Source organism: Eleginops maclovinus, chromosome 12, assembly GCF_036324505.1.
Source record: "Eleginops maclovinus isolate JMC-PN-2008 ecotype Puerto Natales chromosome 12, JC_Emac_rtc_rv5, whole genome shotgun sequence".
NCBI lineage: Eukaryota > Metazoa > Chordata > Actinopteri > Perciformes > Eleginopidae > Eleginops > Eleginops maclovinus.
In genome coordinates, this window is record NC_086360.1 from 1310056 (window position 1) to 1334180 (window position 24125).

Sequence of the window (24125 nt, forward strand, 5' to 3'; positions counted from 1 at the left end):
GGGGCAGGCTGTCCATGAAAGAGGTTGCTGGGAGAGGAAACGGAGAGGCAGAGGAAGACAAGAGAGACATGATTAGACCGGGCCCACTGGCTTTCTTTTAGCCAAGTCTGTGTTTGAATGGGGTCCAGGCACACTGGGAGAAGCATGAAATGGATACATGGGAAGGTAAGAGCTATTGCGTCCTCTTAATGAGTCATACTTAAACCTACCAGTGTGAATGGGAGAAAAGAATTGTTATTAACAAACGCTATCTATTTAAACGGTTTTCTGGGATCTTAATATTTCCATTGTATACCTTTTTTTGTTTGATTGAGGCTAGGTTCTGTCTCTTTCAATATGTGTTATAGAATGGAGCTAATCTATAGCTACATATCTACCAATGCCTGCATGATATTTGAGGAGTAGTGGCTTTTGAAATACTATTAATGGATATAATACCACTATTGAAAAACGTCCAATTACTCCTTTAATCGCTGCTAAAGACCCTTTCTGTACTTTGAGTAGATAAATGCTACAATGCTTTTCCATGTGTGCTACATTTGATAGGATTATCCTTTTATGTTGAAGGTTGTTAATGATTCTCAGGCCAGGCTAATGAGCTATTGCAGCTTTTGCTTGTGATCGATGCCTTCAAGTGCCTTGTTTTTGTGTGGGTTATGACATGTCTTGGTGCGGTGGTGATTTGCACAGTGAGCTTCCATCTGTATTGATCTTTGGTATGTGTGTGTGGTTTGTACAGTGGTGATGTGATGGAGCTCCACTCTGATGGACCATCACAGCCAGCCCAAAAGAGAGTGCTTTCACATATTGCTTTTCTTGCCCTTTTGTCTTTTTAGTTACTTCTAATTTTTTTTTTTTTCATGCTGCTTCAATCTTTGTGTATTTTCACACAAAGCAGTTTTTCAGGTGTGTGACTGTTATGAGGAGATCTTCCCTTGAACTTTGTTAACGATGCTTTCCCCAGCTCACTTTTAGCTCGTTGTTTTTCTGTTGCTTCATTTGGCTGTTTACTTGAATTATTTTAAGTGCTAGAATAAAATAACCTTCCTTTTGCAGTTTTTCACTCCCCCCCTCCCCTTTGTATTGCAGGAGTTTGGAATTTGAACCTTTTGCACTCTTAAGATATTGCCCACATGGCAAAGCAAAGTGTCCGGGTCTCCTCGTCACTAAATGTCCTTTGATAAGCGTTTATCTCGCTTATTATTGATCGTACAGTTCACTCACATCGCTTTAGCCCTAACTTGCTTATCCTCAAATCAGAATGGCTCAGGGAGTTGAGACAATGGAAGCACGTCTGTTAGTATCTCCTTGGTTGGATGTATATTCCTTCAAGGTCTTGAGTGCAGCATTTGGAGGAACCATGTTACTGTATTCGTCCCATCCCCCTCCGTTAATCCCTCAGCCAGAAGCTACGTTGCTTTTGCTCCAGCTGGGGGAGGCTTTACTCCTCACTCCTGCTATAACACACTACATCACCTTGCTTCTGCAGGAAACCTTTGTGTTTTAAATTAAGTATTTATTCAGAAGAGCAGGCAGAAAGGAAGCAGAAGAGGCCAATGTGGAGAGAGAGAAAGGGAGCATGGGAGGTTGTTTATGTGGATATAGGTGCAGGGGACAGCAGCAGTGTGAAGATCAATAGTGACAGAGGGGGAGGTCAGGGACTCGTGTGACTCTGTAATGCTCGACTATAAATAGCCATTGACCGAGGCAGCTCTTTCCAGTCATGCTCGTTCCTTTTTCCTAATTTCACTGAAACATATCCATCTCCGGGACAGAGCCTTGTCAAAGCAAACACCACACACAGGTCCATCATGTTACAGATCTTTGTCTTCCGAGGGGAGTGTTATTTCAACTGCTATTCACCCTCCCCCAGCTCATCCACACTCAGAGGGTTGGAGTTTGCAAATGTTTTTTCTTAATGGAAGCACATATTTCTCCTATGATCAGCAGAGGCACACACGACTCCACATTTTACAGAATTTTGCTCCATGGGAAATATCAGTGGGAGTTTGTCTTGAGGTCTCTGGGAAGTCCCCTCCCTCCTGTTAATGAAGGGGAGACTCAACATTCATTAACAGCACGTGTGTGTGTGTGTGTGTGTGTGTGTGTGTGTGTGTGTGTGTGTGTGTGTGTGTGTGTGTGTGTGTGTGTGTGTGTGTGTGTGTGTGTGTGTGTGTGTGTGTGTGTGTGTGTGTGTGTGTGTGTGTGTGTGTGTGTGTGTGTGTGTGTGTGTGTGTGTGTGTGTGTGTGTGTGTGTGTTGTGTGTGTGTGTGTGTGTGTGTGTGTGTGTGTGTGTGTGTGTGTGTGTGTGTGTGTGTGTGTGTGTGTGTGTGTGTGTGTGTGTGTGTGTGTGTGTGTGTGTGTGTGTGTGTGTGTGTGTGTGTGTGTGTGTGTGTGTGTGTGTGTGAGACAAAGCCATGGCTGTAAAAACTCACCACATGGTTCATACGAGAGTGTGCTGACCCAACAGTAAAACAGTTCAGCACCAAAAGCAAACCGAACACACTGATCATCGTTCCACATTTTTTTGTACTCTTTATCATCTTTTCTCTTTAATTATACAAAAAATGTTGAATGTAAACATTAATGGGAGATCATTAAAAGTAACAACACACTTTAACACAAATTTAACTGAGAAACTGTTACCTACACACCCTACATTCTTTATTTACATTCTACGCAAATGGAGAATGAAACATGATTAAGTCTAGTGTCAGATTTTACTGACTCCTCTTGTAAAACAACTACGGAAATAGTTTAATGCCAAGATCCTGTTGGGTAACTTTAGTAAACCTTCTGTATGAGAATTTGTGACATAAGCATAATGTTGGTTGGTATCAAACCGTAACACTAATTCTTGATCTTAATGTTAATGTAGCAATAAGTTGCCAAAGGTATATAATAGCAAATCTGATGTTAAATATCAGATTTATTCTATTAATTTCTTATTTGTTCAGATTATTCCTTATTTAAATTCAACATTTTTATCCATTTTTATCTGTATCATATTTTAGAACTTTTTTTTTATTCTTCTGCTGCATCGAAAAAATTGAGATCAATAAAGTTACTCTATTCTACACTTCTTTTGCAAAGTGAAAACAAGTTTTGAGGAAAAAAAAACCTGTTTTAAGTAATGTATTGTTAAGGTATAGGTAAATAATCTTTTCAGATGCAAACAGCGCTGACAGTGTGCCAGACTCCTGCAGTCGCTGCCTTTTCCCACATTATTCAACAAAGTAACATCTCATGTGGCCTGCATTAGCATAACAGTCATATGTAGCCTGTCTTTGGTGTGCTATCACTCAATGCTAATGATTTAGCCTCTAAGCCTGGGTGTATATTATCAAGACAGCAATGTCAACAGGTCGCCATTGTCTCGTGGTTGAGCCTCAATCTGCAACTCCATGCAGGCAATTTTAGAGATTAGCATCACAGTGTGGGCTGCAGGAATGCTGGCTCTGACTCATGGAGGGTCTTCAGATGCCTTAACCTCTCTGTGTTAGATGTGTGGTGTCTCTGTACATACCAGTCATAGTCTTGGGGAAGGGGGGGTGCTCCCTTCAGCCCCAGGTAGGAGAGATAAGTAAGATAGGAGGAGTAGAAGAGATATGAGGAGGGGGAATAAGAAAGGCTTTGAGAGAAGGAGGAAGGGAGGGGGCCAGCAGTAGAAAAGTACAGCACATTCCTCCATCCCCCGCTCTTGTGTCAGCCGGGCATGATTGTGATGGAACGCCCGAGACAAAACCTGAAGAGAAACCCCTTCAGCAGCAGGCCTTGTTGCTCTGTCAGCCTCTCAAAGGTGGCTTTACACTGTGTGTGTGTGTGTGTGTGTGTGTGTGTGTGTGTGTGTGTGTGTGTGTGTGTGTGTGTGTGTGTGTGTGTGTGTGTGTGTGTGTGTGTGTGTGTGTGTGTGTGTGTGTGTGTGTGTGTGTGTGTGTGTGTGTGTGTGTGTGTGTGTGTGTGTGTGTGTGTGTGTGTGTGTGTGTGTGTGTGTGTGTGTGTGTGTGTGTGTGTGTGTGTGTGTGTGTGTGTGTGTGTGTGTGTGTGTGTGTGTGTGTGTGTGTGTGTGTGTTGTGTGTGTGTGTGTGTGTGTGTACAATAGGGAGATTAGGCCAGGATACATCTCTGTTCTTGGCATGACGCAGCTCACTCGCGTCAGATGGATGAACCTGGGCATTGTTTAAACGTTCCCACAGGAGAGCAGGGTCTGGATGTAGCCCAAACATATTATGCTGCTCTGTGCCTTTTTAAGTGTGAAATTAAACAACTGTCCCTAGTTCCATATGACAAGCGATGCGCTGCGCTGCTCTCTCAGCATGTCATAGTGTACATGGGTCTGCACATTTTCGGGGAACTCCAGCGCTGTTTGTCTCTGGCGTTCAGGGGCTGAAACTGCTCCTCTTGCATTTCCTGGTTTGTGTAAAAGTTTGGAATGAAACCCAGGCTGACCCCTGGGAAACAATGCAGCCTTTAATGGGCCTGCGGGGGTGAGAGAGTGGGTGTGTGGAGGGGTGAAACAGAGCATCGGGGGTTTCTGCACCCGAGATAGAGAAACAGAGGGTGGAGTTCAAGATGAAGCACTGCTTTTATAACTCTTCATGGTCCTCCTCACTTCTCACTGACCTTAATAAGGACAGACTGCATTTTTGTAAAAGATGGAAGACTTGCAGAAAGAAGATTTAAGAAACAATGGTGACATGGAAGCCTAGATATCCTGACTTTTAGTCCTCAGTATCTCTCAGGATACTCTATATACTACATGTCCTGTATTTCTATTATTAGCATTCTTTATCAGACCCTCCCCCCTGCCTTGAAGGCATGTCTTTCAAACTCTATGTTTCCAGGCTTAGTTAAACAAAAAGGTTTAATCCCCAACACTGTGAAAAAACGTTATCGGGCACCTTCATGTTCTTTTTTCCAACTCACTCAACTACTCTTAAGAGCCACACAAATATTCTAAAAGGCTTAATATTACTGCAATGATAAAGAAACTGAGCATCATGTTTGAAATGTATTCATTTAAGAGTTAAATCCATTAACGTGGTAATGGTCACGGAACATGTTGTCCAAACTTTGGTTGCCATGGATAGATTTGTGACCACAGGCTCAACCTTTCTTTGTGACTATAAAAAAGTGAGAGAGTTCTTTAGGTCAAATGACCCTTTAAAATAAAATGTGTTTAGGATCTGGCCTAAATCCAACTCTGTTCATGCTTTTTATTTCAGAGATTGAATTTGTTCTATATGTGCTATCTCTGTCTCAGTGGGTGTAACTGGTAGCAAGACGGGCCTTCAGGAAGTTAGTAAATGTCATGAATATTTAATTGTGATCTACAGGCAGGAGGAGGAGGAGTCATAGGATGTGACAATCTGAGATCAAGTGTGTGAAGGTGTGAATCATCCTGTTTATATGGTGGCCATGCACTTGAAAGACAGGGTGATAGATTTGGCAAATAAGCCCAAGTGAAGGCAGCTAATAGCCATTGTTTTTTTTCCTCAGTGTGGAAGTCAGGCGTTTCACATAGGCTGGCCGGAGAAATATATGGTTTTAATGTGTTCCCTCGATGAGCACATGGGCTGACAAATGGCTGGCTGATGAGGTGGCTGTCATTTATTTGATCTTCGTCATGTTTTATGATGCCAGGGTCCCTTCACATGACCTCACGCTCAGCTCTGCTTACAGTACCATGTGCAGAGGGGATCTCTATACAGTGGAGGCTCTCCAGATGAGACTGCACTCCTGTGAGGAGGAAGGTTAAGTCCTCCTCTCAGGCTTCATGGAGGTGTCACTCTGATTCATTCGGAAGCTAAGTAGCTAAAAAGCTCTTTATTAAGACACTTACTAAACCTGTGCTTAACGGTGCCATCAGTTCACACTTATACTGTGGTTTTTAGAAAGTTATGGTGGCCATCTTTCTTCCCCCCCCCCTCCCTTTTCTAGGCCAAAAAAACCAAAAACAATTATGAAAAGAGTTCTGCACCTTTTTATTTAACTATTTCTTCTTTGTTACTAGCATCTTAAGAACAGTGTGTGTTGCCCTGATGAAGGAGCGGGAGATTCTCATTGCCAACAACTCTGTAACTGTTGTGCATATGACACTAAAGCCTGGAATCTTTTAAAGGTTGTAGCCCTAATTATTCTGACTTTTCTGATGATGGAACAGCGTCCGTCACCTCTGTAATGCGTTTAGGTCCCGCCGTGGGCTCTTAAAGAGTGGCAAGTGGCAAGACTAATTCTTCCACTGCCAGGGCTTCCTCTGAGTTGCCTTAACCTCTGTGCTGTATAAAGTTAATCGCCAAAATAGTCCAATTCTAATCCCAGGATGGGCTCCCTGCGTGACGCCCATTGTCTCTGTACAGTGAGGCTGCCGTCCCCACATTTAAATGTTAATCTGTCTCTGGGCATTAGAAGTCCTCAATTCACCATTCATTATCTGTGAGAGGCTTTATGCCATGCACACCCCCACCTACTTCTAATTACCGTTAGTACATCAACCCCCCCCCCCCTCTGGGAGGCTTAGCTCAGTCACATGCCTCTGCTGGGCTGGATCTTTAAGTTATACACACACACACACACGCACACACACACACTAGTCCTGCTCATCTAAATGTTAAAGACAATGTGTCTCTGGCCTGTTTATGTCCAAACCCTGTGTCTTTAATCAGCGGTATGTGGCCGTGTCGACCCTTTGACAATAGGCCCAATATCAGTTAACCTCCGGTCTGTCCCCTGAGATAAACAGTATCATCTGGGGGGGGGGGGGGCTTTGTTGAACCCCTTCACAAGGCTCATGAATCACAACATTTAAAATCAACATATATTTGTTTGATATACTTTATGTTGGAAAACTTGCTAAAGAAGATCCAGATGAGAAGTACTTTATTGATCCCAATTTGGGACATTTTTGCAGCAGAATAAAAAGACAAGGCATTGTACATAAAAAAAAAATGAAAAGACTAGAAATCAACAATGAAATTTAAAAATGTAAACATCTCAATATGAATGAAATAGCATTAAAAAGAAGAAAACATACATGTTGAAATAAAATGTACATTTCACAAAATATACAGCAGGATATATATATATGTATATATATACATTAAGTGTGTAAAGAAATGAGTATTAAATGAAACGGGAAGCTCAGCTAACAAATGTTAAGAAGGGAAATCCTGTTTGGATTAATAAAAAAATCATATTCAACACATTTGTGCAGATAATGAAATATGTTTAGTAGCAGCTTAACACATGCTGCCAAACACACAGCACCTGCACTGGAGTAAAGAAAATGGTATAATATTAAATGTTACTTTCATAAAATAACAATTAACTAATGGGAAGAGGCTATTGTATGATAGCGTAGGGTGGTTCACCTGGCCAGTCCTGAAGTGAGCGGGTTCCATACTGGAGGATTAGAGGCGGTTATTATGGCAGGGAGCTTTGTCTGTTCGATCAGCAGGTGAGGAAACCTGCCTGTTTGCCGTCTGTGTGTGTGTGTGTGTGTGTGTGTGTGTGTGTGTGTGTGTGTGTGTGTGTGTGTGTGTGTGTGTGTGTGTGTGTGTGTGTGTGTGTGTGTGTGTGTGTGTGTGTGTGTGTGTGTGTGTGTGTGTGTGTGTGTGTGTGTGTGTGTGTGTGTGTGTGTGTGTGTGTGTGTGTGTGTGTGTGTGTGTGTGTGTGTGTGTGTGTGTGTGTGTGTGTGTGTGTGTGTGTGTGTGTGTGTGTGTGTGTGTGTGTGTGTGTGTGTGTGTGTGTGTGTGTGTGTGTCTTACATTAATCAGATATCCAGGTTAATCTGGGGCTCAGCAGGCAGCATTAACTGCTGGACCTCAGACCTGTTATGTCTACTTCATTTGCTCTGTGGCTCCTCATGCGCAAACTCCTTATGAGCGTGCTTGCTTCTGTCCCACACATCCTGAGTATGTGTTCATCAGGACAACCACCTTCTGTCAGTCCAGCATAAAAGCTCTTCCTATCCAACAACATTGGTGCTGCCTGAGCCTTCTCCTGTTTAAAACTCAATCACTAAAATCTTGATAACAGCCTTTTTCCACTACAACTATCTTGTATTTGCAGGTTTTTAAATGCAGGATCCCACTGAAATTGACTATAGACTCCTTTCCTATGAGCATTACTCAAATAAGACTTTATTTTGTTCCTTAAGTGTCAGATTACGCGTCCGTTATTGCGTCAAAAAGTAGGTACCATCAGAGCCCAATCTTTTCTTTTTAATATGTTACTGATTCAGTCTGTCTTCAAAACTGTCAAACCAGAGAAGGTGTGTGTTGGGTCCCTGGAGGAACTCCTAAAGATGATTTAATGAGTCTTATTTAGTCTCTGTTGAGTTTCTGATATTCAAGGCACAGTTTCTGTTGTCCGGCTGCAGTACGGTTGTTTCTGAGGCAAGAATAAGTAATAAAGAAATGTTTAGATCCCTGTTGATTTCATGTATTATTCATCCAGCTCAAACGGCTGTCCCAGCCCTGTAGCAGAGAATGAGTCCAGCTGGTGTCATGTTTCCATCACTGCCCATAGAGCTGGAGCAGATAAATACCGTGACTGCTGCACATTCATTGGTCCCAGGAATAAGTGCCGCTGGTAACCTTTCCCACTAAAGACAAAAGCCAGATGTTGGTGGGTTTGTGTTCTTAAAGAATGAAGAGCTCAAGTGTTATATCATTGTAGTTATTTAGAGTTTGATATTTCACAGACGGCAGGAGCTTGCCTGCTCACCAAAAGGGACAAAGAGGGAGTGTTGAAATGAAGAGACTGTTGGAGGATCCTCTCACTCACTGAACATTGGTGGCTTTTGACCCAATAGCCATGTCTGCTTGTGCCCCTCCTCTCCACACAGATGTTAACTTTTCATAAACACTTCAACAAAAAAGTTTTGTTTTTGTTTTTTTATGGAAACGGCATTAAGAGCAGAAAATCACACGTCTATGTTCCCAATTTCTCTGAAGTGAATCCTCTCTCCTCTCATAACATGAGATGTTAGCGCTTTGCTTTTTGGACTATACTGAGGCATAAGCATGGCTTTAAAAGAAAACAACATCCAACTCAATGTTTAAACGATACTGTATTTGTTTTGCATCTTAAGTGAAATACAAATATTGTATTTCCATCACCAGGCTTAAATGTCTAGAATTAAAACAAGATATTTAAAGAAATTAAATTAAGTAGCTGGATGCTCACAGTTTGCATGTCTAACCTCAAACTGCATTGCCCTCATGGTTGGTGATTTATTGATTATTGGCTTTTGTTCAATGTTTTATGAATTTGATATTCCATGCAATGATCCCTGCCCCACAAATACCAACATTACCAATACTGTATCGGATCAGGACTTCCTACGAGAGTGGGAGACCTTTAAAGAAACTGACTCTAAGGTCGTATCAGTCCAGCCTGATCCCAGATCAGCAGCAGGCCACATTCCTGCTTCAGCCAGTCTTTGCACTGCAAGGCCATTCTCCGTAACCATGGAGCCCATCCCATCTGTTCCCAGCGGCTGTCAGCAAGGGGTGGGTGTGTGTGTGTGTGTGTGTGTGTGTGTGTGTGTGTGTGTGTGTGTGTGTGTGTGTGTGTGTGTGTGTGTGTGTGTGTGTGTGTGTGTGTGTGTGTGTGTGTGTGTGTGTGTGTGTGTGTGTGTGTGTGTGTGTGTGTGTGTGTGTGTGTGTGTGTGTGTGTGTGTGTGTGTGTGTGTGTGTGTGTGTGTGAGATAAAGCTTAAGATGTGGTGAGCAGAGAATATGTGCTCCCACTTAATGCTCAGCTTCCTGAGTGAGTTTCATCATGTGCATTCTGTAGCTGGGAGGTAGATGGGGATTAAGGGAAGATTTCCAGCAGCTCTCTCACTTTGCTGTCTTAACAGTATGAGAGTACCTTCACGATTAGTAAAGTAACTTCATGAAGAAGGTCCTCGGTCTCTCTTTGATCCTCTTCCCGCCCTCTCGTATGTCCCCAAACATCCAACGTCTTCATTGAATCACTTTGTTTTTTCTTGCCATTTGAATGTCTCATTTCCAACCTTTATAAACCTGCGACACATACAGTGTAATTTCTAGCACTTGATTCAGGACACTCTGTGCCACACGACTCCCTGCATGGAGCCACCACTTCCTCCTACTTCAGGTCTTTAATGCCCTCACATGTGTTCCACGTTACAGGCCTCATTTATTCCTGTCAGAGCAACTTCTCACAGTTTGCAGTGATCAGCAGAAATTGCACTTTTGGCAAACAGAAGGCTAATGATTGAGAGAGCGCTGTGTGGAACATCCAGGCCAAGACAGGCCGAGATGTGCCGGGCCTGGAGGAGTTTAAGGAGACCAATTGTAAGAAGAAGTCTTAGGACATTTAAAAAGTCTAAATGGATTGATATTTAAATAACCTGAATTGCATGTCTCAAATGGATTGATGGAGCACATTTGAGCAACATTTGAGATGAATAGATCGGAGGTCTCTGCTGAAAGAGGCCTCCTCGCGTGATACTGCTGTTCGAGGAGAGAAAGGAGAGACTGTAAACAAATCAGTCGTGTGGTTTCAGCTCGCTGCTGAATAAAACATGCACAAGACGTCTCCCTCCCTGTCCTGCTGCCTGTTACACCTCCACTTTCACAAAATGAGAGTTGGGGCTTAAGAATTCTTTGGATTAGCCAGCGCCTGGCTAGTGCTTAAGCCCCATCCGCCCCCATGATCTCAATTAAAAACGTGTGCCTCCAGCGAGGTTTTTGCACCCCCTTTTTTTCACGTGTGGATGAAGTAGTGTTAAGAACTGGATGGAAGTGGTTCTAAAAGCCTCCTTTCCTTTTTTCTTTTCTGTCTCTCTGTAGATGATCCAACGGACCAACGTACTTGCCTTATCTGTGGAGATCGCGCCACAGGCCTGCACTATGGCATCATCTCTTGTGAGGGCTGCAAGGGCTTCTTCAAGCGCAGCATCTGCAACAAGCGTGTTTACCGCTGCAGCCGCGACAAGAACTGCGAGATGTCACGCAAGCAGCGCAACCGCTGCCAGTACTGCCGCCTGCTCAAGTGTCTGCAGATGGGGATGAACCGCAAAGGTAACGTGTGGACGCATCACATATTTTAACCCCATAACGGTTATGAGAAGTTCCTTTGTATCCCTTTTTTTCACATTTTTGGCTCCATGTTTTTTATGGATAGTAATGTGAAAACGTCTAGCAATTAAACCTTATACATACTTAGACATATCATGAACATGATCTTTTCTTTTTTTATGAATAAATTAAATGTAATGGATTGACAGTTCCATTTGAATGTTTTAAAACATTTGCTTGGCTGTATTCGTTAAACGCTTGAATCTAGATACAGTCTCTGATGACTGGGCCCCCCATAAATCTTAGTTTATTAGGTTAAACCCTGTATTTATGAGATTATTGACAAAAAACATATTTTTACAAAGCTAAAACGTTCATACTGACATGACTCCATCAAGTCAAATGAAATAACTTTATATTTGTTAAAGTGCCAAAGGTTCAGAACCATGGATCACCTGCTGGAATGCTGTCTTGTTCAGAGACAGATAACAGTACCTGACAAAGTTCTCTTCTGGTTTTATTCCTGCTAGAATTGACAACCATATGATATTTTAAATGTTTGAAAACTAGAACTTTGTGATACACCTACTTCATTATTTTCAGTAACTCTAAATAAACTAAATCAACAAATACATCTACTTATAAAAACTTCAAACATGACGCATGCCAGGGCCAGGCAGAAAGGAAGTCCCCTAAGGACCAGAGATGAGTTAATCCCAGATACCATGCTGCCCCCTAGTGGAGGCTGGTTTTAGATAACCCCTCAGTGCTGCTTCCGCCTGATGGCCTCATTTAAATGATTTATTCTTCAAATACTGGGATGAAAGCAGGCATGTCCTGGCACGAGACATACATTCAATTCCCAGCTTCTAATATACCAATCCCATGTCAAGAAAAAAATCTTAACCTGCGCAACAAAAAAAAGTTGAAAAATTACCAAATCACCCCAAATGTTGTGAAGCAAAGCCCTGTGGGATCCGTCTCAGCCACTAGGTAGAGCTCTGACACCAATCCTGATCCGTGGTGTGTTCATGGACCACGTGTAGATTGAAATTTCTGATCTTTCTTTTTGTCATGCAGCGATCAGAGAGGATGGCATGCCAGGAGGGAGGAACAAAAGCATCGGGCCCGTTCAGGTACATCACTTACTTGAATACTAGAAATGTTGTTTTTGTGACATTCACTGACCCCCGCCGGCTAAGAGTCACTCTATACATGTTATTGTGGCTCAGTCCCAGAGCTGGCTCAACATGAATGCATTGAAAAAACGCCCGCTTCCATTAAAAGACGGCTTTGTCTCTGCGCCCTAATGAAAGCAGGACCTCTGTGGTTCATATGGAGTGAACTGCCGTCTCTGTGTGGTGAATGATAGAACTGAAAGTGTTTTGACCCCAGTCGCAGATACAAGACACCACGTTTTCCGGCATGCTAATGCCTTTCAAAATGCCTTTGTCTATTTTCTCCCTTTATGGACCGGCCAGGATCATATTATTTTAGGTGTGTGTTTATCAATCAGATACACACACACAATTTGCTTTCTTTCTGTCCTTTCTTTTTTCCTTTTTCTACCTTCCTGTTTCACTGTGTCCTTGCTCCTCAACATTTTAGTGAAAAGCAGTCAATGCTGATCAATTAAACTAGGACACGGCGCTTTCCTTCGCTCCATGAGCTCACACCCTCTCCTTCGCTCCATGAGCTCACACCCTCTTTGTTTGTTTGTGCGTGTTTCAGATCACAGAGGAGGAGATAGAGCGGATCATGTCGGGGCAGGAGTTCAAGGAGGACGCCCCGGAGCACACCTGGGGCAACAACGGAGACAGTGACCACAGCTCGCCGAGCAACGGAGCCTCGGAGGGCAACCAGCCTTCCCCTGCCTCCACTCTGTCCTCCAAGTGAGTCCCTCATCAAGTCCTCTCAGCGCCAGCACTCACCCCATCATTGTGATAATGAGCCGGCCCTGACAGCCTAACACCTCATTCCCATCGTTGCCAGACTTTAGTTAAAGTATTCATCAGCTGAAGAATGCATGAATGTGCAGCTCCTTGGGCGCGCAGATGATAGCAAACACAAAGAACCCTCTGCTATCTGCTTTTCTTGCTATGGAGACGAGTGCATTGTCTATCTGCAATCATCAAGGACAGATATTGTCTAGCTACTCGCATGACTGTATTTAATTTAGTCATTTAGAATAAACATCAGCTTTATCACCATAGCCACACAGCCTGAGAGCTATTCAGAAGAATTCTTGAGTTATCAAAAGAAATCTGAGCAGAAATAAACAACAATGACAGAATGCATGTGCTTGGTATGCAGGAACAATGTGAAGTGTGTTGTGTCTACAAGTGTTAATGATGGAGGGAGAGGAGCTCCACCAAAGTGTTAGTTTAAAGTCTTTTTGTCCAGTACGATATCTCAAATCGTTCACTAATGCTTGTAATGTACTGACATATAAAAGAGAACAATGGGAACAATGGAGCGTGAGATGGGCCGGACAATCGGAGCAGCGGGAGCGGTACTGCAGTCGCTTTACCGCACCGTTGTGACAAAGAGAGCTGAACCGGAAGGCAAAGCTCTCTGTCTACCGGGCCATCTTCGTTCCTACCCTCACCTATGGTCATGAAGGATGGGTCATGACCGAAAGAACGAGATCACGGATACAAGTGGCTGAAATGGGATTTCTCCGCAGGGTGGCTGGCATCTCCCTTAGGGATAAGGTGAGAAGTTCAGTCATCCGGGAGGGACTCGGAGTAGAACCGCTGCTCCTTCGCGTTGAAAGGAGCCAGTTGAGGTGGTTCGGGCACCTAGTGAGGATGCCACCTGGGCGCCTCCCTAGGGAGGTGTTCCAGGCACGTCCAGCTGGGAAGAGACCGAGGGTTAGACCTAGGACCAGGTGGAGGGATTATATCTCTTCGCTGGCCTGGGAGCGTCTTGGAATCCCCCAGTCAGAGCTGGTTGATGTGGCTAGGGAAAGGAAAGTTTGGGGCTCTCTGCTGGAGCTGTTACCTCCGCGACCCTGACGGAAAAGCGGGAGAAGGTGGATGATGGATGGAGATATAAAAGGTCCCTTCAACCTGAATTAGCACAAACACTAAAAGGGTTATTAAACACATTGATCTCTGGGAAGCACTTCAATATGATTGACACAAAATGTAAGATTAATCCTTGCTATATGGAAAAATGTTCCCTACATGATGTAATGTCTCACCTCTGACCTTTGTGTGCACCCAGTCGCTCTGTGGAGATGAACGGCTACACGGCGGCCCTCAGAGACCAGTACATCAACAACTCCATGTCCACACACTACCAGCTCCTGCCCCACCTGTTCAGCTACGCCGCCCAGTCCGGCCTGCTGGCCCCCCAGCCCCGCAGCCTCTACCCACAGTCCCACCCACTGGTGCTGCAGCTGGTGGCAGCTGAAGACCTGGCCCCCCTGGGAACCCCTATGCTCATAGAAGACGGGTGAGTCAATGGAGACGCTACATTTGATGCGCCCGGCCCCCTCATCACTGCAAATGGAACACAGATCAGGGTATCCAGCACGTGTTGTTGCTGTGGTGACTAATAAAATGGACCTGCATCATGTTAGAGCAGGGTGTCCAAACTACGACCCGCTGTCCATTTTGAATTGGCCCTCAGCAGAAAGTCTAATGGAATGTGGCCCCCACCTGAAACTTCTTATATTGTACTTCTTAAACATACAGCTCCAGAAAAAGTTCAGAGACCACTCCACATGTTTCTTAAATCTTTATCTCTACATGTATGGCAGCCATTCCAGTGTCTGTTGAATTCCAACACAGAGAAATGTTGTCAAAAGTTAATGGAATACAATAAAAAAATAAAGTAGTATTAATTCAGACATAACTATAAATAGTGAAACCAGAGAAACTGATATTGCTGAAGTGGGCTCTTCATTATTCCCGGGGCTGTGTGTGTGAACAGATATTACACTGCAGTATTCATGTGTTAATAAGACCACTTTGTGAATTCCATCATTTAAAGTTGAAAACTTGTTCTAACAAATATTAGATGATAAAAAAGCCCAATAACTTATTTTCACAACCAGGTTGAAATATACCCTTCATATGTGCCCTTATTATCAGCACTCTGAGGCTCCTGTTTAAGGGATGAGCTGCAACACTGTCTGTAACAAAATAAATGAACCCTACGGAGAGCTGCGATGGAGGCTGTTTTTTATAAAAGCATATTCAAGTATCAAGCAACATTTAGCTACATTTAAATGGTTTTAATAACTTATAACTTAACTTATGAGGCAATAAGCCTCTCCTCTAGTGAGGGGCCCAGCCCTTCATATGTTTTCTCTATGTGGCCCTCAGTGAGAAACACCCCTGTGGTAGAGCTAAGATTTGCTTCCACTACAAACCAATATTTTGGAGTTCTTGCTGAGTTCTACCCCCCTTCCTTGTTTATGACAGGTACAAAGTGACTCAGGTGGAGCTGTTTGCGCTGCTCTGCCGCCTGGCAGACGAGCTGCTCTTCCGCCAGATCTCCTGGATCAAGAAGCTGCCGTTCTTCTGCGAGCTCTCCATAGAGGACTACACCTGCCTGCTGAGCTCCACCTGGCAGGAGCTCATCCTGCTCTCCTGCCTCACCATCTACAGTGCGCAGATCTTTGGAGACCTGGCCGACGTCACCGCCAAGTACACGCCGTCTGACGATGAGCTGCAGGGGTGAGTGGCAGGAAGCTGTGGACAGATGTTCCATAAACTTGGGTCTAATAACTCTGTCTAAAGAAGTGGACAAAGTTATTGTTCACCAGTTTTAAGCCATTTTTAAAAGTCAAATTCCTATCTCAAATTCCAAGGTGGTGTCTTTGGTCAGTCTATAACACAAAGGTATTCATTTTACTATGAGAAAAGCAAAGAATCTTCATATTTGAGAGGCTCAGAATATTTTCTTTGCTACTTCTGAATGAAAAATAAATTCTTTGGATTAAATTATCAATTATGCCGACTTTAAATTGATCATGCAGCAACATATTATTAAGTAACTGAATCATACGTGTTGGTAGTATTTCACGAAGGAGAAAGGTGGATGGAAAAGTAATAATAAAAAGCAGAGTTGCTCCACTCTGACCTCAGTATCTCTGAGAGTTGGATATCTCCCTCATCACAGCAGGGGAAGTATTGTGTTTGGCTGAGGGCCATTGAAGCGGTCCGTGAACGGGGGGGCCTCCTCAGGACAGAGCTGTGGCTAGCACCGTCTGACATGTGAAATACACGCATGTCCCACGCCGGGCAGAAAAGGATGATTGGGGGTTTGTATTTGTGTAAATCACACCAGAATTATCTGACCTCCTGACACACACTCTCCTAATATACGGTGCTGCTCTGCGGCCCCCGTTACTCGCCTGCAGTTTAGCAGTGCATATCTGATTTACAGAGACACGTTTGTGAGGCAGAGAGACAGGGCATTGAGTTTTGAAGGGTGGAATTAAACTTTGTGAACCTTTTCTAACTCCTTCAAACAGCTGTGGGATTAGCAAAATGTTTGTTAAGCACTTTCAGAACATCTGACGTATTCCCTCCCTTATTCTTTCCGTGTTCATTGAAGCATAGAAGCTTAAGATAATGGGGCTTGAGGGATTTTAAATGTTTTGGCAGTGGATTTAAATGTGAATGATATCATTATTTTATACGCGTTCCACTGAATCCCAGTCTTTCTTCCTGCTGCCACTGGGACAAACCCTAAAACTCTTCATTTCTATATTGATATAAATGTTCCTCACCACTGCGTATTCCCAGCATAATGAGCATGTCTGTGTGTCTCCTCAGCTTTAGCGAGGACGGGATGGAGGTGATGGAGAGGTTGATTTATCTCTTCCGGAAGTTCCACCAATTGAAGATCAGTAACGAGGAGTACGCCTGCATGAAAGCCATCAACTTCCTCAACCAAGGTAACGATCTGATTCGACAGAGTTCAAGCTTTTATCAACCCTAACAGTACTCTCCACACTTTCATAACAATAAAGCTTCATTTGTGTAGCACATTTTATACAGCAAGCACTTCAAAGTGCTTTAACAACATGGCACACACTACACAATAAAACAGAGAGCAAGAAGTTCCCGTAGATCAGAGGGTTAGACATAACAACATAATATAACATCTTAACACTTTAAGAGACACAAGGAGGTCAAAGGTGTGATGATATAGTAAAATAAAGAATCATCCCTCTTGGAAAAATGAAAGAAGACATAAGACAAAATGAAAAGATACAGTAAAATATAACAACCTTTTAATAGTTATAATAAAAGTTAAAAGACCAGGAAATGTCGCTAATAAAACTGTTAAATAATACAAATGAAAACCTCTAAAATAAATAAAACCTGTCCTTCTCTGTCTTGTCTGCAGACATCCGAGGACTGTCCAACACCTCGCAGCTGGAGCAGCTCAACAAGCGCTACTGGTACGTGTGTCAGGACTACACGGAGTACAAGTACCCGCACCAGCCCAAACGCTTCCCCGAGATCATGATGTGTCTCCCGGAGATCCGTTGCATCGCAGGTAAAGATTCTGACAGCTGGATAGAGCCACCCTCAGTATTTCTATAGTCTTACTTATATAACGGTGGACTGGAAGACCTCAGAGCGCCACGCAGAGGCCCGTCTGATACATTTAAATGATTTACTTTCATCGATACATTTTGATATTGTGTTGTGCTTAAGAATTGAATCAAGCTTTAACTCGCATCCCCAGGCCAATCACAACACATCCTCAGGTGCAGACAAGCCTGGAGGAGTAGTGGAGATAACATCTGCACCAGATCTCACATTTTTTGTATTTATTGGGGTACTTTTTTGAATGTATTATATGAATTGACTATCAGCATTTCATGCGCAATAACCCACATGTTGCTGTGGTTCTGTGTTTTTCTTGCATCTGTTAGAAATGTTTTAAGTACAAATGTGTATTTATGTATAGATGTCGCAATTGTACAACATCATTATGGTCATGCTTATAAAGTCATTGAATTGAATTGATAAACCCGGGCCAGTATAAACAGAGGATCACAATTCGTTTCTTCGTCCCACAATGGGGAAATGTGCAGTTTTCCAGCAGCAGAGGTTTAGTGCAGATAAAGTAGAGATAATAGGCCTGCATATAGAAAGTAGTATGATATGTTATTTGCTGATAAATTGAGAGAAGAAACAATATACTTACAATGCACAAAGGCTTTGTTTATACAAACGATGCACTTTAGTGAACGTTTACATTTTTTAATTGGTAGAAATAGTATGCCATCTCTGCTCTGCTGTCCGCTGTGTAAGCTAACCCTCCGGTGTTTACAGGGAAGCTGGTGAACGTCCCTCTGGAGCAGCTCCCCCTCCTGTTCAAAGCAGTCTTGCACTCCTGCAAATCCAGCCTGACCAGCTACAGGAGCGGCCCGCCGCCCTGCGTGACCGCCTCCTCTGGAAACTAGACACCCCCCATTGACCCTCCGAGGCGAGGGACTGGTCTCCCCTCTTGTGAATGTGACAAGCAGCTAGTTTGTTTTTTGTAACTTTTTTCTTTATATATTTATTACACGACAGAGCTGAATGTATGCTGATTACACTGTGCACATGCTTCTGTACAAAACAAATGCTCGTAGATGCATTGGTCTTTGGAGTTTACAAGTGTGTATCCAGTTTGCTCAATGTGTCACTGTTGCTATTGTGAGAGCTAGACTTTAAAAGAGTTTATTTTATTCAGACGGGGCGGATAGACACATGTGACGAGTGTTTGAGACTACCTCAGGAAAATGTTGTTGCTATGTTCAGGTAAATTTTCTTTCTGTTAAATGAAGAGTTCCCCGGTCTAAAACCAAATCCCCCAATCAGAGACTGAATGTCCACGGGAGCTGCTTAAATCAAAGATTGAACCAGTGTTTAGCTTCACTGGGAATGCAAAAGTTGAGCTTCTGTCTGCATGGACTCATTAGCCCTGCTTTATGGGAGGCGGTCGTGTCAGTTTAACATTCCATTGGTTAAGGTGACAGATGTTGGATCTGCGGGATCTTCATTGAAAAAGGAGCATACGGGTATTTTTTACAATCAGACTGGGGATGTTAGGCTTTATTGCGGGGAAGGGGAGTATAGTTAGGTTTTTAGTTTTATTGTTTTTCTTTTTTGACCAAAGTGTTATGCAATGCTTTCTTCAAACACCCCTTGATGGGTTGGGGGCTGATAGCTCCACAAAAAATCATTCTTATCAATGAAGGATCAGGATAAGAAATGAATCAATCTGTTTCAGAGGGGCGACCCCCTGCTGGGCAGACGAGTGTGTTGCCGGATTTCATTCTAAATGCTGCTAAACATGCACACATGGTTGTGCACACATATATGCATAGAGCAGATGTGATGAGATTGTTTCTCCCTCTGATTCTTTCAGATGGCTTGTTTTTGCTCAGCTCTCTTCAGTGCCAGGAACCTGAAGCATTGTAGCCTCGACACACTATCAACCGCATGTATCTCTGTTGGTTTAGAGGTGAAGTTTGTGAAATCCTGGATTTTACAATTATTCAGAACAAACCAAAGATCAGAAAGCTAATGCTCGGTGTTTTTGACTGGTTAGAGATCTTCTTGGGTCATGTATACCTGACCAACTAGAACCAAAATGGAACTGACAACAAACACTTGGCCGAGAGTGTTATCTTCTGTCAGCTCATCCAGCTTCAAACCCAGATTAAAAACCACTGGTCCGTTCAAAAGTCTTATTGGGCAGTTTTAGAGGAACTTGGACTGTTTTCAGGTCTTGTCAGGTCCAATCAAACTTTTGCACAGACCCAAGACCAGAAGCAGTTTAAGTTGGACCAGATCCAAATCCAAGAGGCCCTAGATCGTGTGGAGCCGAGCTTCAGGTCCGATTGATTATTGGCTAAGGTTGGCCAAATGACCAATAACCCACATCTCTTAATGAACTGGCTGTTAAAAGTTTGCAGATTATCAGCTTAAAGGATGGATTCAGTGCGACTGTTTCTGGCAGTGTGTCACTGCGGTCGAGGTTCAGAGTTTAAGAGACCACATCGTTTAAAAAAAGCCATATAGAAAATGGTCTTTACTTTTGAAGTTTGAGATGATCATTTCAAGCCGGAGGAGGAGTCTTCCTGATTCCTCAGGTTCTTTGCCATTTCATGACGTACGAACAATTTGAAATGAAGTCTTTGCAACGACTCTCTTTTTTGCACACAACGGTGGGGTTCGGAGACCTTAACCTTTGACCCTGGCCCATACCCACCCAGTGTGTTCCGCTCTCTCAGGTCCCTGCAGACCTGAATCTAAACAGGGTAAAGTGAGTGTTATGTTTTGCATTCAGGAGTTCCTCAGTGACCATGCTGATGAACTTGTAGTATTAGTAGATGTAGGTTCCAGGACATTGTAGGTCCTCTGTAGAAAAGTGTTTTTCTCTCCCCCCCTTCATTCAGTGGATGTAGTTTGAAGATGAGACCTGCAGGGAGAGTTGGTGATGGACGGAGAGGTGGTGGCATGTTCCGCACCTCGCAGCCTCCCACTGCAGGGCTCCGTGCTCATAGTCAGCCGCTTTTCATCTTTTGATTTTTATACATGTTCATGTTCCTTTTTAGTTATAATGTTAATGTTTTGGATTTTTGTTGTTTTTCACGTATTCATTGTCTTTCTTGTGGAGGGGGTAGTGAAAAGAGCCCCTGTCTTTTTCTAAACTTTGAATGAATGCTTTACTTTTTTTTTGACAGGATTTTTAGTACTCATTCCATTGTCCACTATATTTTATGGAACAGTCATACACAGGCGATGTGAGCCATGTTTCACATGGACTATACTGACATCTCGGAGCCTTTATGTATTTCTGAATCATTTTACAATGCAAATGTGATGCTTTGGAGCCATCTGCGGTTCCAAACCTGAGTTAAATTACACTAATGTTCTACCACTAGGATTCTAAGAGCAGCTAAGACGGGTGTGGACATATTTTTGTCTCACTATTTAGTCAAATGTTCATCATGCATCACACAGGCTTCTGAGGTTAAAGGGTCATTTCACCAAAAAGCATACCAAAAGCATTTAATATTTTTTCACTTGCCTTGTAGTTCAGTTTTAGTTTTATTTGTCCAGGCTTTGGGAAATGTGCCTCTATATTTCTGCCATCATCTCTAAAAATGGATGGTGAACGGAATTGAGCTCGTTTTGGGTTGGAAGCAGAAACTCAAGAGACCAATGCCTCCAAATCTAACCGCCAGATTAAACTGGGGAACTGAGAAAGTAAAGAGTGTTCATGTCTTCATGTTGAACTAAACCTAAAAACCACATAATCTCAGGGATATGTTTTTTATGTAAATTCTGAGCGATGCATCATCAAAACAGAACCAGCTCCCCCTGAAATCCTCCTCCACTGTTGAGACACAGCTTCAGTTTAGTTTCATAGTTACTTTTTCTTAAAATTGCTGCCATTTTGGACCTACGTCATCAATCCCACCTACTGTGGATGTATCTGTAGCAGGGTGGTCGACAACAAAGTCACTTCATCTCAAAGTAACTCTAGGAATGCTGAACATCACAGTGCTGAGATCTGACAGTGGGAGAGGATCTGAAGGGGGCTCTTTCTTTAATGTAGCAGCAAATATCAAACGGCTCCTCAACAAATGAGGACTCACCACGGCTACCTTACTGTGACTTCCTGTCAGATTTTGAAACACGTGCTGAAGAAGTGTTCTTTTTTTATTGTCTGTATTTGTAATTTTTTTGCAGACGAGGGATATGTCATTTGCAATTTCTGTACTGAAACTACCTCTTTATTTGTCATCATGTTGCTTACTTTCAAATAGAATTTTTTGTCTTATTTATTGGTTTCATTGCACCAATGTTCTATTTTGTCTTTTTTTTTTTCACTCAGTGACCTCCAGATGAATGACACGCTCTGATACCTGTTTCCTTAATCTTTATTTTTTTTAATCGTGTAAACATGTTGCCTCATAATCCTCTCTACCTCAGACTTGCCTGCTGTCAGCAACTTTTATCTTCTCTGACTTCTGGCTTTCTCTCATCCTCTACCTCTTTCATTCATTTCACTTTTGTCCTGTTAATCATAAGTCCAATACCAATGATGTAAGAATGTCAGTGTTCAGATGAAGCATGGCATCATGCCTTCTTGTTGCAGTAACCAGTGCTTTATTTTGTGTGTTGACTTGTTACCCTGTGGCTGTTTGCTGTGTCCACTGTACTCACCACATCCTGATATGACAGTTATTCCTCTGTGCTCCATGATTGTTTTTCACTGGTAAGAAGGAACGATAGCTAGCCATTTCATATCAGATTCTGATGGACCATCCATCAGACGAAGAGTTTGTGGACAGACATCTCCTCGTGTTTACACGCCTCACTCGTTGTTTGACCCTGGCGCTGCGGCACGCTACTTCAGATAACCGTCTTATCTCTGGGGTTGGACCTGTATGGCTTTTGAACAAATGCTGCCAGCCTAAATTACTGATATATAACGTCATGACACCCAACTATTGTAATAATCTTCCAAACGGCTCTGCCTTTACACCAACATTATGGGTCATATTTGCATTCTACAAACATAAGGTAAAGGTTGTGAAGAAGCATGTTAAAGGCATACTTCAACCCACCCCCACAGTTACCTTGCATTCGTGAAGAAAGTGTGTCTCACATGCCTTGATGAATCAAAGCAAATCAGGTTAGACCTGAATACAACAACAGCCCAAAAAACGAGTACATCATTTTAGGGTCAAAGTTTTCTTTTAATCAACTTTATTCCGCAGCTGTGGTCAGGGGGAATCCATCATCCACCTGGCCATCAAAGCCACACGTCCAGCCCCGCCACAGTAGCACTCTCAGAACCCTGAGAGGAGGAGCTCTGCAGCGCTCGGTTATAGAAAGACCTTGTCGTAAGGTGCCTGTTAGATGTTTCGCTACAAAGTCATGACATCAGTAATGTTCAGCAACAAGCATTGAGTTGCTGCACACTTTTAAAAGCTCTTACTATAACCATGTGCTCCACAATTCCTGCTGCAGCCGTCAGACTGTTCAGGCCCCAGTCTGAGCCTCAGCCCCTGCTGTAGTCCTGCAGGACACGATGAGTTTGGGAGAAGTAAAGGATGATCGTGACATATCTCAGGGAAGAAATATATTTACACACGGTCATCATCTGTGAGCAGACGTTTGAAATGCTTTTTTCTTCAGGAATCTCTTGTCTGCTATTAATACTTTAACTACCTGTGAAGAATGTGATCCATTACGTGTTAAAAGCATGTTTAGAATGTGTTAGAACTTGAAACCAAATAAATGTGAACGTTATGCAAATGTACTCGGACTGTCCTCCATTTTTCTGTCCATCTTTGACTTTGATACGCAGAGGAAAGCATGTGATGAGCAGGTGTGGTGAGTGTTCAGTCGTGGTTATTGGTTCATTACCAGGCAGTGCTTAAGAGCTTCACTTTGTTCGGAGTACGGATAGTTTGGCCCTGACCCACTGCTCAGCGCACACAATGACTTATTCATGGTAGGATAATCTCATTAAAATAGACAGTGTGTTTCCACCTGTGAGGCAGTACTCTGTTCTAAACCTGCCAAATGAATTCATTTACTAGCAACAACAAGAAGCTGTATAATATATTTATACATAATATATTTATATATATATATATTTATATATATAAATTTATATATATTTATACATAATATATTTATATATATAAACAATACATAAACAGCTATAAGGAAATCAAACATAATCTGTTGCTGTTTTTATTCATTTATTGCAGAATTCCCTGATATGAAAATACTTTCCATTCAACCATCTGGTCTTTGTCTTTATCGGTATTTACCTGATGTTTATCTTCTGCAACTTTGAAGTTCATGGTGTATTTTGTAAAATAAATGTTCAAATACAACTCCATATCCATCTTTACCAACATAAAATAGTTGATTCCACAGATGCCTTCACTGCTTTTTTCTAATACTTTATTTTTTAAATTAAGACAATTCTACTTAAGCTGGCAATGGTGAATATTTTCACAAAGTCTAGAAATCCAAAATCAACCATAAATGTATCCATGTACCTTTTGTGTTCAAAGCCTTCC

General features: G+C 42.7%; 1 protein-coding gene across 1 annotated transcript; it reads left to right on the forward strand.

The window, feature by feature from the left end:
- Window positions 1–15: 15 nt before the first annotated feature.
- On the forward strand, window positions 16–23350 carry nr6a1a (nuclear receptor subfamily 6, group A, member 1a). Its single transcript, XM_063896339.1, has 9 exons — window positions 16–165; window positions 10823–11053; window positions 12131–12186; window positions 12782–12942; window positions 14279–14509; window positions 15484–15738; window positions 16843–16964; window positions 17420–17572; window positions 18358–23350. The coding sequence occupies exons 1-9, from the start codon at window positions 150–152 to the stop codon at window positions 18486–18488; spliced, it is 1356 nt and encodes a 451-aa protein (XP_063752409.1). The 5' UTR covers window positions 16–149; the 3' UTR covers window positions 18489–23350.
- The last annotated feature ends 775 nt before the right edge of the window (window positions 23351–24125 follow it).